Raw genomic sequence first — 15,934 nt, forward strand, 5'->3', positions numbered from 1 at the left:
GAGTCCATGTGTGTTCTAGACCAGGGTGGGCCGAGTCCATATGTGTTCTAGACCCAGGTGAGCGGGATCCATGTGTGTTCTAGACCAGGGTGGGCCGAGTCCATGTGTGTTCTAGACCCGGGTGGGTGGGGTCCATGTGTGTTCTAGACCAGGTTGGGCCGAGTCCATGTGTGTTCTAGACCCGGGTGGGTGGGGTCCATGTGTGTTCTAGACCAGGGTGGACCGAGTCCATGTGTGTTGTAGACCCGGGTGGGCGGGGTCCATGTGTGTTCTAGACCAGGGTGGGCCGAGTCCATGTGTGTTCTAGATCCAGGTGAGTGGGGTCCATGTGTGTTCTAGACCAGGGTGGCCGAGTCCATGTGTGTTGTAGACCCGGGTGGGCGGGGTCCATGTGTGTTCTAGACCCGGGTGGGCGGGGTCCATGTGTGTTCTAGACCCGGGTGGGCGGGGTCCATGTGTGCTCTATACCCGGGTGGACCGAGTCCATATGTGTTCCAGACCCGGGTGGGCGGGGTCCATGTGTTCTAGACCGGGTGGGCCGAGTCATCTGTATTCTAGACCCGTTCTACAGATCTAGCTGTATCTTCTCAAACTGTACTCTGTAGAGGGTGTGAAAGGTTTCGCGCATGCGCGCTCCTACCTGAGCGCACTCTTTTACCTTTCCTTCTCTGCACATTGCTCACCGCTGCGCCACCATCCTCTGGCATACATACTGCATTCACATCATGTGCACACAGACACGTACACACGTGATGACTATTGTCATTTTGTGAAGGATGCACACCGCGCGCTGTACTGCCCTCATCGCCTGGTGAACATTGTGTGAAGCAAAAACCATCCCTTTCTTTCTAACTTCTAAGTTTCTAAGTTCTAACTTGGAGGAGTTGTGCAGGTTTTTTTTTAGTATAATGGCATTCATATGGCCCTTCTATGCCTGGCCTCAGATACACAGGAACAAAGAAGGGGTCAACCATGGTATATATCAATGGTTAGCCAAGTTTGTCTTAGTCTCCTTGACTCTCTAGTGGTAGCTGTGGTTGAGCAATCAAGTTCTAACTCGAAGGAGGTGTGGGGCATTTGCAGTTTACTATATCATTCATATAGCACTTCTGCGTATATATCGAAGTCTAGAATCAGAAATAAAGGTTATGCTGTTCCTCAATGATTAGATATCAGAGTCAGGGAAACACTACCAACTTGACCTTGAGGGTTCTAAGTTGGGAGTCCATATATTGGATTTTAATGCCCTCACACACCCTTTCAGGTGACATGCTTCATCATCTGGGCTGCTCCTCGGCTCGGCGATTCAATACCCAACGGGTTCCCTATAGTAGGGGCGCTTTCGCAGAGACCTTTTTCCAATCGCCGTTTGGTGAAGTGGGGGTTAGGGGCCAGAAATGTGTAGATGTGTATGATGAATAAGTGATTTAAAATAGGGCTTGGAGTACCCGTGAGATCAAACGTTATTCTTTAGGTCTCCTACCCTAAATAAAAGCAAACTATAGGGCGCTCCCCTAAGCTTTATGTCTTGGTTTAAGCGTCCCAATTGGTGAATGAAGGTCAACATGTTTCTCGCTCAGTGTCTATTCTACGCGCGATTCTTCAGGACCAAAACAGTGAAGACTATCTACACTTTACAGTTGGTGACATGGATTCATACTCACATCGACCATGTATCTACCTATTTAGTGTACCTGTCAGGCTTGGAACTACCCAATTCACTAGACGAACCAGGCTTCAACAACGCCCGGTAGGTCAGACATGAGAATTTCTCATGTACTAAGAGTTGTGCGGATTCCGTGTAGACTCACAACCAGTGAATAAAGGTGATTTGATTTTCCAGCAAGGGGTCTGAGTGACATCAAATAGAGAACCAGAGCGAAGCTCAAGTTGTTTATGATGTCACTCAGAACTCAGTGGCAGCTGGTTATTAAGAGGACTATTGGGGTGAGCACCCACGTGCAGATTCACCCCCCCCAACCACAAGCACATACACTCACACCTTTCCATTTACAAGGACACACACACACATACATACTCATACCTAACCATTCACAAGCACACTTGTGTGCCCATACTCACTCCCATCCGTTCACAAGGGCACACACATTCACATCACATGCGTGCAAAACCACATACATTCAGTATTCGGCAGTAGCGGCTGGTGTGAGAGGAGAGGAGGGGCATGGGGGAGGTGGGGGGACAACAAACAACTAAAAAAGGAGAGAAGAAAAGAACTTACCTAAACGCCGCCCGCAGCCCGCTGTATCACCATCTTCTGCTTCTCTTGTGGCTCCCCTGCAGGCAGAGGCTCCCCGACTCCCCTGCGCCCAATCCTGAAGCTGCTCTCACGCATGAGAGCAGCTTCAGTATTGGCCTGTGCGCAGATGATTTGCGTTCTCATGGAGACTGCACTTTGGTGTATCCAACCAAGGAAAGCAGCTGCAGCGCGCATGACTGTTTGGCCGGCCTAAGACAGTTAGCCACCCCGTCATGCGCACTGATAGCAGTGCAGCCACTCCCCATTGGTGCCTGTCATCTCCTTGGCCCCACCCCCAAGACTCGGCCAGGAAACAAAATGAAATCATAATAAACTCAGGTTTATTATCATTTTTTTAATGCTTTTTTTTTACGCTGCTGGCAGGGGGTGGTGAGTCGGCACTCCTCCGCCATAGTTCAGGAGCCGCCCCTCGGTTGGACACCTGCCCAGAAACTCATCCCTTTATTCTCGGTTTTTCAAGAGAAACCTGGAGGGAGGGAGTGCACCATTCTTTTAAAGGCAAGCAGCGTTCTCCTCTCCCAGTTCCAGACCTGGGTGGGCGGAGTCCATGTGTGTTCTAGACCCAGGTGGGCGGGGTCCATGTGTGTTCCAGACCCGGGTGGGCGGGGTCCATGTGTGTTCTAGACCAGGGTGGGCCGAGTCCATGTGTGTTATAGACCAGGGTGGGCCAAGTCCATATGTGTTCTAGACCCAGGTGAGCAGGATCCATGTGTGTTCTAGACCAGGGTGGGTCGAGTCCATGTGTGTTCTAGACCCGGGTGGGTGGGGTCCATGTGTGTTCTAGACCAGGGTGGGCCGAGTCCATGTGTGTTCTAGACCAGGGCGGGCCGAGTCCATATGTGTTCTAGACCCAGGTGAGCGGGATCCATGTGTGTTCTAGACCAGGGTGGGCCGAGTCCATGTGTGTTCTAGACCCGGGTGGGTGGGGTCCATGTGTGTTCTAGACCAGGTTGGGCCGAGTCCATGTGTGTTCTAGACCCGGGTGGGTGGGGTCCATGTGTGTTCTAGACCAGGGTGGACCGAGTCCATGTGTGTTGTAGACCCGGGTGGGCGGGGTCCATGTGTGTTCTAGACCAGGGTGGGCCGAGTCCATGTGTGTTCTAGATCCAGGTGAGTGGGGTCCATGTGTGTTCTAGACCAGGGTGGCCGAGTCCATGTGTGTTGTAGACCCGGGTGGGCGGGGTCCATGTGTGTTCTAGACCCGGGTGGGCGGGGTCCATGTGTGTTCTAGACCCGGGTGGGCGGGGTCCATGTGTGCTCTATACCCGGGTGGACCGAGTCCATATGTGTTCCAGACCCGGGTGGGCGGGGTCCATGTGTTCTAGACCGGGTGGGCCGAGTCATCTGTATTCTAGACCCGTTCTACAGATCTAGCTGTATCTTCTCAAACTGTACTCTGTAGAGGGTGTGAAAGGTTTCGCGCATGCGCGCTCCTACCTGAGCGCACTCTTTTACCTTTCCTTCTCTGCACATTGCTCACCGCTGCGCCACCATCCTCTGGCATACATACTGCATTCACATCATGTGCACACAGACACGTACACACGTGATGACTATTGTCATTTTGTGAAGGATGCACACCGCGCGCTGTACTGCCCTCATCGCCTGGTGAACATTGTGTGAAGCAAAAACCATCCCTTTCTTTGTACTCGTTTCAAGGCCACTCTCTGCGCTGTGCCTTTCACACGATGAACGCGTCCTTGGACGTCGTGCTACTGCTACTTCACTTTCGTCTGCACGATAGAAGTTCACCTTGGGAGGGAGGGGTGAGGGGGGGTGAGCAGACACCATACCAAATTGAGAGTGTGCAAAAGGCCGCTTTATTGAAACAGGTGCATATTTACAACAATACAAACCTGGCAAACCGCCTCACAAAACTAGTCCTCACTAAATAAGATGTTACCTTACAACCCCAAACGTCAGGCCCGCCCTTAACACGTCACAAACCCCGCCCCCACCCAGCACAACATAATTACAATTCAAACAATACCATAACCTGATAATCATTTAAATATCATCCCAACCCACCGCATAACATCACATTCCAAAAAATACCCACCAACAATTTACATTACCCAAAACTTTGTAACCACCCCACGAAACAACTATTTAAACTTTTCCAGCCATAGCCCAACTTTAGCAAAAACCCCAACAACCTTCATGTCCCTGCTGACCAATAACTCCCAATTTCCGCACGGCACCTGTTCCAAGCGACAAAGAACAAAATGTTTGTTACCCCATATTCACCTGTTCCAACAAAAAGGACCAAAAGTACCGAAGCATAAACTAAATAAATAAATAAAGAACTTAAAGAAATAAATAAAAGACCCTGGTAAAAGGAAAAAGAGCTAAACAAGAATAGGGAGGGAGGGGGGGAAAAATTTTCTGATTAATCTAAAGAGCTCCCGACCACCAGGTCATTCAACCTAAAATGGTGGCCGGGAGGAGGAGCCCAGAGAATATATAACTGGGCTCCCTCAGTAGTAACCGAGGGAGCCCAAAACAAGCCCAAATGCAGCCCAAGGCTGGACTCTGATGACACCCCCCCCCACTAGCCCCTCCCAATCAGCCCGGGGGTGGGGACCTCCCTACGGTCGGCTGCCCCCCCCCAAGCCCCCCTTGGGAGGGAGGGGTGAGGGGGGGTGAGCAGACACCATACCAAATTGAGAGTGTGCAAAAGGCCGCTTTATTGAAACAGGTGCATATTTACAACAATACAAACCTGGCAAACCGCCTCACAAAACTAGTCCTCACTAAATAAGATGTTACCTTACAACCCCAAACGTCAGGCCCGCCCTTAACACGTCACAAACCCCGCCCCCACCCAGCACAACATAATTACAATTCAAACAATACCATAACCTGATAATCATTTAAATATCATCCCAACCCACCGCATAACATCACATTCCAAAAAATACCCACCAACAATTTACATTACCCAAAACTTTGTAACCACCCCACGAAACAACTATTTAAACTTTTCCAGCCATAGCCCAACTTTAGCAAAAACCCCAACAACCTTCATGTCCCTGCTGACCAATAACTCCCAATTTCCGCCACCCAGAAAAGAGGGGGAAGGAATTACCCTCCTCTCTTTCTGCCCCCCAAAACTAACCAACCCAGGAACCAGAACTCCTCAACCCAAAAAATTTTGAATCTGCAAGCACCTGGAGAGTACCTCTCGCAATTCCAGTAAGTATAAATCCATCCCTATACGAGACAAATGAACACCATCGCTGCGAAAAAACTCCATATTGTCATAACGGATTTCCTTATGGGACACCCGCCCAAAACCCAGATCTCTACAAAAACGGGAAACCTCCAAATTCAACTTCCTGCGCGCCTTATCAACCGCCCTAGGCTTGATCGCACCCCTCCAGGTTCTTCTAGGGACCAACTCTGTCCACAAGACATGGCAGCCCGCCCATTGTTGACGAATAAGGGAAAGATCTTTCTTCATGGTTCTCAATAAAACCACCCCTTTCACCCCACAAAGGTCATTCTCACCAAGGTGCAAGAGCAGTACATCAGGACAAATACCTCCCACCAACCAAGAATTCAAGGCCGGAATAAGCTCCCTCCAGATCATACCTCCCTTCCCCTTCCATACAACATTAAACAAACGAGAATTAAAACCAAGCGTGGGACCAAAATAGCTTCTTATAGCTTGATCTTCCGCCCGCCTAATGAAGGAATGTCCCACTATCCAGATCGTCATGACAGAAGAACGGGGGCCGGCCACCGAACCTGAAAGAGAAAAGCAGCATCAAACTCAAGACAAATTATCATCCGCAGGCGCCGAAACAGGATCAGTACGCACATAGCGCCTAAAACAGTTGGAAGACCAACGCCCTAGAGACATAATGTCCTGTTGCGACCAACCCCTGTTATGAGCTTCTGTTGCTGCCCCAATCCTGAAAGAATGTGTACCATACTGTGTCTCATCCAGGCCCATGAAGCGCAGCGCTTTACGCAGAACCATGCCCAGCTGATACTCAGTCACCCTGGAACCATCCATATGTCGAAAAACAGGGCCCTCAAAGGCGGCCCCCGAACAGTCCCTCAAACGCCTGGCCCACCTCAAAGGACATGTCTCAGGAGGGGAAGAAGCTTCCAGCCAAATGCCCCTCCCCTTGCTGCGTTGATCAGTTTTTGCCCGAGCCAACCAGACGTGCAACCCTGATTCCAAAAATCGAACATTCCCCCATCCCACCCCAAAAGCAACTTTCGACCCTAGTAACTCCGAAACCCTGAAAGCACCGAAAAACATCCAAACCATAAGAGTGGAAAACAGGCAAACCTCAAACTCATTCAAACAAACTGAGGGCAAAACCTGCAAAACTCGGGCCAATGTCTGCCAAGACAAAGGTTGGCGAACCATGTGTTCCCTACCCCTCTCTCTAGCCCAACCTTCAAGCATACGCTTACCCACCTCCCCCGCTGAAGGAGAATAGCCCCACAGCAATTTGCCCATGAAAGCAATACCAGCCAATTTTCCAGTAATCGTCACACGTGTCAAACCCCTGTCCATCAAGTGAAGAATGAACTGTACCACATCTTCAGATCGTCTCCAGCCCGGAGCGCGCCAGCCGGCCCCAGATTCCAAAAACTCCTTCCAGGCCAATTCATACGCTGCCCTAGTGGAAACTGCAAGCGAACCTACCACCAACTGCAAAACCCTGTCTCGCCTACAGTCCACAGATGTTCCGGCATGCGGGTCGGCGTCCTGTCCGCCTCCGAGGCTAGCCCATGGAATCTCTCCCACTGTGAACGAGACAAAGCATCCGCAATGTCATTGTCCACCCCAGGAATGTGTAAGGCCTTAAAACTGATGTCATACGTCAAGCACCCCAACACAAAGACTCGCAAGAGCTTCAAGATGTGAGCATCCTTGGCCGACTGCCGATTGATAATTTCCACCACAGCCTTATTATCAATTCGAAACAGCACTTTTTTGTGAGCTAGCTCCTGCCCCCACAAAGTCAATGCCACCACTACAGGGAAAAGCTCAAGGAAGGCAATACTCCTACCACCATTCTTCCACGCAGCAGGCCACTGTTCAGCGCACCATCTGCCCTGCCAGTAAAGACCGAAACCATCACTGCCTGCCGCATCTGAAAAAATGTGAACGTCCCAGATCCAATTCTCTTCTCTGTATAGAGGAATGCCATTGAAAGAGTGTAAAAAGGCTACCCACATCCGCAGATCCTCCTTAACACCTGCTGACAGGCGAACGTGATGGTGAGGTAAAAACTGACCAGACAGAGCTCTACCCAAACGCCTGCAAAAAGTTCTACCCGCCCTGACCACCCTACAAGCAAAGTTAAGATGGCCCAGCAACACCTGAACTTCCTTCACTGTCACCTTCGCTTTGTTCAACATAACGTGTAAGAGGTCCAACATTTTTTCTTTTTTATCCACTGGTAAACGTGCCTCCATAACAGTAGAATCAATCTCGATCCCCAAAAAAGACATGGTCGCGCAGGGGCCCATTGTCTTTTCCGGTGCCAATGGCACACCTAAAAATTCCATCAGAGTTTGGAATGTCCGCAAAGCATTCTGGCATGCTGAGGAATTGGGAGCGCCAACAAAAAAGAAATCATCCAGGTAGTGAGTCACAAGCTGATGTCCTGATGTGTAGGTGAAAAACCATTGGAGAAATGTGCTAAAGGTCTCAAATAACGCACAGGATATGGAACAACCCATTGGTAGAGCCTTATCCACATACCACTTCCCCTGGAATTGAATCCCCAAAAGATCCCAATCCCCAGGATGCACAGGCAATAAACGGAATGCCGATTTGATGTCACATTTTGCCATCGCCGCACCAGGGCCGGCAGACACAACCAGGGCCATGGCCACATCCACTGAAGAATAAGACACTGAAGCAGCCTCACCATCAATGAAATCGTTAACTGATGAGCCCTCCGGCCATGACAAATGTTGAATCAAACGAAATTGCCCAGGCTCTTTCTTAGGCACCACACCAATAGGGGAGACAATAAGATTTTCCAAGGGCCAATCACCAAAAGGACCCGCCATCCTCCCCTCCCGCACTTCCTTGTCCAATTTGTCTTGCACCACCTCTGGATGTTCATTGGCCGACAATAGATACTTTGACCACCGCCGCAACCGCGGCCCTGTGTAACCAAGACGAAAACCTTCTTGAAAACCATCCAACAATAACTTAGCAGCCTCGACATTCCCGTAGCCCCTCAGGGCCACAGCCAAGTGAAAAGGATTAACTGGCGTATGAGCCTTTGGGCCCAGTTCCAGAAGTGTTCTTCCCCCCCCTGTAAGGTTGAGGCTGCTGTGCAGGGGCAGGGGCATTGGTTGTCTGTTGTGACCACTGTCTTCCCCCTGTAACCCGAGGCCCCCAACACTTGGACAGTGGGTGCGGTTTACCACATTGGGAGCATTCGTGTCGAAATTTACAATACTCTCTTGGGCAATATCCTCTGTTAAAATCCCAACACGTCCCATTGGCAGATTGGACTGACGCAGCTGCACCCACCCCTCCCCGAGTGGGCCTACCCTGAAAGGGCCGCGAAGGTAATGGATACCCACTAGCTGTGAAAATTGTCCTACCACCTGCCGAGGCTCCCATAGTGTGTTGCCACAAGTCATTATCCAACTCCCCCCATTTCGCTTCAGGATCCCAAGCCATCCGAGCCCGGAATTCCTCATCATACTGTGACCAGGCATAACCACTGCCAGTAATCTGCGCTTTCCTGATCACATCCATATACTTGAAAAGCGCCACACAGCGCTCAGGGAATTTCTCACAATACACACTAGCGTATATAAGAAATGCCGCTGTCCAGTTTTCTATGGTCAAAGGAACCTTTGGGCGCTTGGCCAACTCATACTCTTCCTCCTTAGACCCCTCCTTAGACCTAACCTCCCTATGTAAAAGCTTCAATAATTCAACGTACTCCCCTTTCCAAATCCTTTCCTTAGTAGACAGCATTAAATGAGCGCCCAAAGGTTTTGTGACGCCCATGTAAGGCAATTTCTTTATTTTAAGCTCCTTGCTGTGTGGGGGGTCCTTACCTACCTCCATGGGCTCCGTAACAGTCCCGGAATCCACCTTAGAACCCACCCCCCCGCCACTCGTACCCACTCCTTGATCCTTAACATAACGACCCTTGTGGAGCTTAAGATCCACACCCTCTGAAGGAGGATCCCCCCCCGTTCCAACAGAAACCATCAATGGCTTGTCCCGCGGCCCAGCAAGCTCACCTGGATTCAATAAAGGCAGTTGGGCCGGCCTCTCTCTCCATGCCATCTGTTCAACATCAACGCCTGACCGAGGAACCCTCACCACAGGGCCGCTCTCTCGAATTGGTCTGGAAACTGTAGCTCTCGGACGCACCACCACCGGTGCCTGTAAAACATCATCAGAAGCGTGAAAAAGCCCCCCCCTTGCACCCTCAGCATGTATCTCGCCCTCTTCAGGGCTCTCCTCATCATAATCTAAAACCAAAGATTCCTCCAACCGAGGAGGATCCAACACCTTAGCCGGACTTCTGAAACCAACCCGGGCCTTACCAGCCCGTACTGACATTGTAGGCGGGGGAGCCGACTGGACCCGTCTGTACTCCCCCAAACGTTGACCAGATTTGTACAGCTTAACCAACGATGAATCCCTTTGTTGATGAGAAGAAACATGTGGGGCCAGCGAGGACGCGCCGGTCCTGCTTCTGCCAACCCCGCCGATATCCAGAGGACCTAGCAATGGGGCCAGCGAGGACGCGCCGGGTCCGCTTTTGCCAACCCCGCCGATACCTGTAGAAAGAGAAGTTGGGGCCAGCGAGGACGCGCCCGACCTGCTTCTGCTGACCGCGCCGAGATCATGAAAGGAAGACGTTGGGGCCAACGAGGTCGCACCTGACCTGCTTACGTTGACCGCGCCGGGGTCCCTCGCCGGTACGGGGTATGCCGCGCCAGGCTCCACCCTCCCTTCTCCTCGGTGCAACTGGGCCGCACTCCACCCTACCAAGTCTGCCTCTCCACGACGCTCTCTGACCTGCAAAGAAAAAGGCTGAACTGATGTGCCGGGACCCCTACTACCAGAACGGCCAAAACTATCAACACCACTAGCCATACACAAACTAGAATCCTTAAACTGCACTGGACCAGCCTCCTGAGGAACCGACCCTGTAGATCGAACCGACAACCCCCGCCGAGGAGGGGAAGGCTCCACGTCCTCACCACCACTACTCCAGTTCAACAACTCCTGAACCATCTTAGACGCAGGTCCCGATGCCAGTCCACTCTGCCCTGTCTGCTGGATATCAGAGCGGGGCTGCTCCCTCATCCCAAGCGATCTGCCCCCAACAGGCAAACCAGGAAAACTCAAAGTGCCCCCAAAACCACTCAGCATATCAGTCCCATGGATGGGTGTAGATCTGCCCGCATCACGGACCCCTTCTGCCCATGAGGGAAAAACATCTAGACCCTCCCAAGATCTAGCACCCACTTGCCTATCACCACCTTCATGCAAAGGAAAACTAACAGCACCACCCACAGAAGGCGCCATGAACCCCCCACCAGCCCCAGAAACATCTTGTGGATCACACAACATAACACGACCAGACTGCAGGCCCAGCAAGCCTGCCCAGCCCTCCTCTCCACCTGCGCCCACTCCCCCTCCCCCACAGAACCACTGTGTACAGAAAGCACCTCCCCCCGGGATGAGGCAGGGGGGGAAAACAACAAGGGGCTATATGGGACAAAAGCAGACTGTACTGTACCACAGGCAACATCACTGGCCTGTAAAACCTCCCCAGAAACACGGGCCGGCGTCGAAAAAGTAACACCACCAGCCCCTGCGCATGCCATGCGAGTGACAACCTGTTCAGTCCTCCGAGCCCCCAGCTCCGATAAATCAATAACTTGTCCATCCGGCCCAACAGCCGGCAACACACCCACACCGCCAGCGCGAGGCTCGAGGATTCCAGCACGCGCATGCGCGCCAACCGCCGTCTCCTCACTCAACCGCTCTACGTCATGGGACACGGAGGCAGAAGCCGAGCGCTTCCTGCCTCCGCGCTTACCGCCCCGCTTGCCTCTAAGAGCGGGAACTGAAAGCGACCTCACCGGCAGCCCCAGAGATACCAGGGGAAAAGACGCCTCACCCTCCCCCAGCCCCGCCTCGCGCGACGTAACAGTTTCCCCTTCCGCATGCGCCACAACACCAGGGGCCGCCCTCCTAGAGCGCGGGCGGCCCCTCTCACTTACCGCCTCCCTCCGTGACTTCTTCGGCGAACCACACGCCGCGACCACCGCCGCAACACGCGCCGAGGCCTGCCGCCGAGGACGCGCCGCTCCAGGCACGTCACCTAAAACTAAGTCCAGGCGTCCAGCCTCACTGAGAAGGCGGATCGCCTCAAGCACACGATAGTCCTCTCCAGACATATCTAAAATAAAGCACCACAACTTTCAAAAAAATTTCTGATTAATCTAAAGAGCTCCCGGCCACCAGGTCATTCAACCTAAAATGGTGGCCGGGAGGAGGAGCCCAGAGAATATATAACTGGGCTCCCTCAGTAGTAACCGAGGGAGCCCAAAACAAGCCCAAATGCAGCCCAAGGCTGGACTCTGATGACACCCCCCCCCACTAGCCCCTCCCAATCAGCCCGGGGGTGGGGACCTCCCTACGGTCGGCTGCCCCCCCCCAAGCCCCCCTTCTGCACTTTTCACGTTCACTGCCCCCACGTACCTCTCAGTGTCCCCTTAGACACGTGTCACGCACAGCAGCCTCCTCACACTTTATTCCACATATTATAGGTTCACTGGGCACACACCGCCCGGTGGGCACTGTGTCAAGCAGGCTCGATTCCGGTCACTATTACTCACACTGCAGCAGGTTCACTATCACCTCGCGTGCTTCACGCGCGTGCACTCGGTGCACACTCACTTTGTGAACTTCGCCCTTTCGGCGGCGCTCAGCTGACAGCCCTGTCGGTCTGCAGTAGTGTGACTCACTGCCAAAGAATCCGCCCTGTTTATGTGCAAGGTGCTTTTCACCCACAGGTGCGGAGCGCACAGGTGAGGGCGGCGCTGGAGGGGAGGCCGCTCCGGAAGACACCGGCCCTGGGCGCTATATATACAGCTGATGGAGGCCCACAGCCCGCAGATGACCCGGAAGTGGGCCCAGCAGGAGGCACGGGAGAAGGGAGTACGGACAGGGGAGAGGAGTCCGCTCAAGACAGACGAATCCGGACAGGACAGGTGAGACCGGGCAGAACAGGTGAGTCCGGGCAGAGCAGACGGATCCGAAGAGGAGGGGTGAGTGCGCAGAGCAGATGAGTCCAGGCTGGAGAGGGGAGTCCGTCCATGGCAGGGAAGCCATCACAGGAGAGGTGAGGCCTAGCATTAAAGGTGAGTCTGAAAGCGACAGATGAGTCCGAAGAGTGGGGGGGGGGGGGAGGGTGAGTGTGCACAGGGCAGATGATGAGTCGGAGATATGAGGCCTAGCAGGAAAGGTGAGTCTAGAAGGGACATAGCATGAGAGGCGAGACTGAGGACCGAAGGGGACTCTTCAGGACAGATGGGTCCACACAGGTGAAATGAGTCCAAGGCAGATGAGTGCAGGCAAGGCAGGTGTGACCGAACACGAAAGGTGAGTACGGACAGGACAAACGAGTCCGCAGAGGAGAGGTGAGTGCAGAACACGAAAGATGAGTCCGGACAGGTGAGTGCTAGCAGGACAGGTGTGGCCGAACAGGAAAGGGTAGTGCGGGCAGGACAGGCGAGTCCGCAAAGGAGAGGTGAGTCCGCAAAGGAGAGGTGAGTGCGTAAAGCAGAGGTGAGGCAGAACAGGAAAGGTGAATCCGGACAGGCGAGCCCGCAGAGCAGAGGTAACTTCGTAAAATACAAGTGAGTGCTAACGGGGCAGATGGGGCAGAACACGGCAGCTGAGTTCGGACAGGTGACTGTGGGACTGTGCTGCAGTGAATTACATATTTTCTAACTAGCAGGACCCAGGACAGGTGAGACAGAACTCGAAAGGTGAACCCGACAGGAGAGATGTCTGGCGGGCAGAGACAGGGCAAACATGAGCGGAGAGTTCAGACAGGAGAACTGCGCGTGGACGGGAAATATGACGCTGGCCAAAACAGGTGAGCGCAAACTGGGTAAGGTGGGGCAGAGAAGAAACGAAGAATGTTAGGGAGGGGGTAGGCAGGGCAGGGTAGTTCAGCACCTCCTAGAGAGAGGAGGGCAGGTGCAGCGAAAGGTAAAGTGTGAGACAGCACAACACGAGCAAGGTGTGGTGAAGGGAAGAGCAGGGCAGGGGCAGTGGAGGTGGGAGAGGAGCACAGAGTATGTGTGAAAGAGAAAGGAGGCTGCGAGGAGGCCATGGTGGAGGGAGTGGGGAGGTGAAAGCACAGAGGAGATAAATAAGAACAATCTGATGAGAGAGGAAACTAGAGCGAAGCGAGAGAGGAAGTGACCTGAGAGAGCAAAGGGAAGTGAGACGTGTTCAGCAGAGAAGGGAACAGCGAGGTGGAAGAAATGAGACGAGAGTTTAGAAAAAGAGACGAGAGGGAATGTGAAAAAGGGGGAAGGTATGTAAACGGGAGAGAGAGCAAGGGAGGAAGTAAGAGAGAGAGGACAGAATGAGAAAGAGAAAGGACCCTCCTACATGCTCACAGAGGAAGGGGTAGATGTGGGTGAAAGGAAAGCGCCAGGGTCGATCTAGCGGTGCCAGGAGGGCTGGCCTGGCAAGTCATTGTGGTGGCTGTTTTTTTTGGTATGGCTTGGCTGCGCAGATGTTGCCACACATTTGTGGGGGTATCACTAGAGTGGGCTTTGGCTCCGCCCACATGTTGGGAGCCAGGAGTACATGTTTTAATTGGGCAGAAGTTGTGTGCTTCCACAAAAAAAGTGCCTGCCCTTCACACAGCTGTGATGGTTTTTTTTATCAGCTGCTCGAGGTTGAACTTTCAGGGACACGCACATTGCAATGCAATTAAAGTGTCTTAGATAACTAGATAATATATGTTGATTTTCTTTGGCAATAACTCAGAGGGCAGTCATTAATCTACATGGATTTGTAGGTCTGGCTTAACAGTGCAACTGTCACTTGACCTTTTAACCTACACCAATTTTATCCTACAGTTCTTTGTTTCCACTGAAATGCATGTCTATTCCCATGCTATCTTCTTGTAATGCTTCACATTACCATACAACATTCATTTAAGACCAGGCATAGTGACATTGCCAATGTTTGTTATGGTCTGGCTTGAAAGCACAGCTGTCGCCAGACAATTATGTGAGAATCACCAGGAGGGGACTTTATTTCCCCTGACATGTGGGGAGCCAGGAGTACATGTTTTGATTGGGCAGAAGTAGTGTGCTTTCACAAAAAAAGTACTTGCCCTCCACACAGCTGTGATCATTTTTGTTTATTTATCCAGCTGCCTGGGCTTCAACTTTCAGTAGCACACCCAAAACATTGTACTACTATCAAGGTGTCTTATTTAACTTTTGGAGTTTTCTCTGGAAGCAGCATAGATGGGAAGAGAACACTTAACCTATATGGACTTTTGGGTCTGGCTCGAAAGTGCAACTGACACCTACCTTTTTAACCCACACCTATTTATTCTACAGTTCTTTGCGTTCACACAAATACCTCTCCGTTCCAGTGCTATCTACTGGTAAAGCTTCACATTACCATACAACATTCCTTTAAAGTCAGACCTCTTTATCATTGTCAATGCTTCTTTTGCTGTTTGTGGGCCTATTTTGTGGTCTGGTGTGCTGATTGTTACTGTTTATTGCTGAGATAGCAAGGGAGAAACTGGAGAAACAGGTTCAAGCCTCGGCACTGGCCCAACATCCTGTGCATCTAAAGAAATCTTGATTCTGCCCATGCCTTTAAAAAAGGCAAAAAAGTACAAATGCACGCAGTCTCCCATAGCTTACAGCATGTTTGCACATTCGCCCCTATTTTTTTAGAATGCGTTTTTTTTTTTTAGCTATCTGCTTTTCTAATGGATCCCATTTTCATTTAGTTGCCGTTCCTATTTTCTGTTATAGTCTGACGTGGACAGAAATGAGAGTAGAAAGAGATAGGCGACTGGAGGCAGAGATTACACTGATGTGAGAAACCTGCACTTAGCAATGGAGTGGTGGAAGAACACGAGCGAGAGGAAGGAGGTCAGACATATGAGAGAAGGGACTACTGGGAGTGAGGTAATGCAGTGTGAAGAACATGTGAAAGAGGAAGTGCTTAGTGGGACTGAGGGTGGGGGTGGATCTGGATCCCATAAAAGCATCGGCCGCAGGTGAATGAGTGAGATGACTAAGGTTCAGGATGGATGTTTCCATGAGGAGGAGGGTCAGTACTGATTTGCATTAGGTGGGCCTCTGGGGCTGATTTGGAGTTTGGTGGACTGGCACTCCACTGTAACAGTGACGGAGTGCCCTGCCCTCCAAATACCAGGTACCCCAGACTGATTTTAAGTCCGTGGGGACCCCAGGGTTTATGCTGATGGACTAAAATTCACTCTGTTGATGTAATACTTCCGTTGACGGCCTGACAGACTATATGCTGTTGAAGATAAGCCATCCAACTCTCTAACCTATAGAGAGTGGACAATCAGATGGGGTATTCTTTACTGCCTGTCACCAGGTATATCC

The 15,934-nt window shown here is 51.8% G+C and overlaps 1 protein-coding gene across 1 annotated transcript; it reads right to left on the reverse strand.

Annotated features, from left to right (window-relative positions):
• Window positions 1-4,947: 4,947 nt before the first annotated feature.
• Window positions 4,948-10,653, reverse strand: LOC144753128 (uncharacterized). Its single transcript, XM_078640907.1, has 2 exons — window positions 9,527-10,653; window positions 4,948-6,031 (listed from the first exon to the last, which is right to left on the reverse strand). Exons 1-2 carry the CDS (start codon window positions 10,602-10,604, stop codon window positions 5,421-5,423), a joined length of 1,689 nt encoding a protein of 562 aa, XP_078497033.1. The 5' UTR covers window positions 10,605-10,653; the 3' UTR covers window positions 4,948-5,420.
• Window positions 10,654-15,934: the final 5,281 nt, after the last annotated feature.

The sequence above is a fragment of the Lissotriton helveticus genome, chromosome 5_1 (genome assembly GCF_964261635.1).
Source record: "Lissotriton helveticus chromosome 5_1, aLisHel1.1, whole genome shotgun sequence".
Taxonomy (NCBI): domain Eukaryota; kingdom Metazoa; phylum Chordata; class Amphibia; order Caudata; family Salamandridae; genus Lissotriton; species Lissotriton helveticus.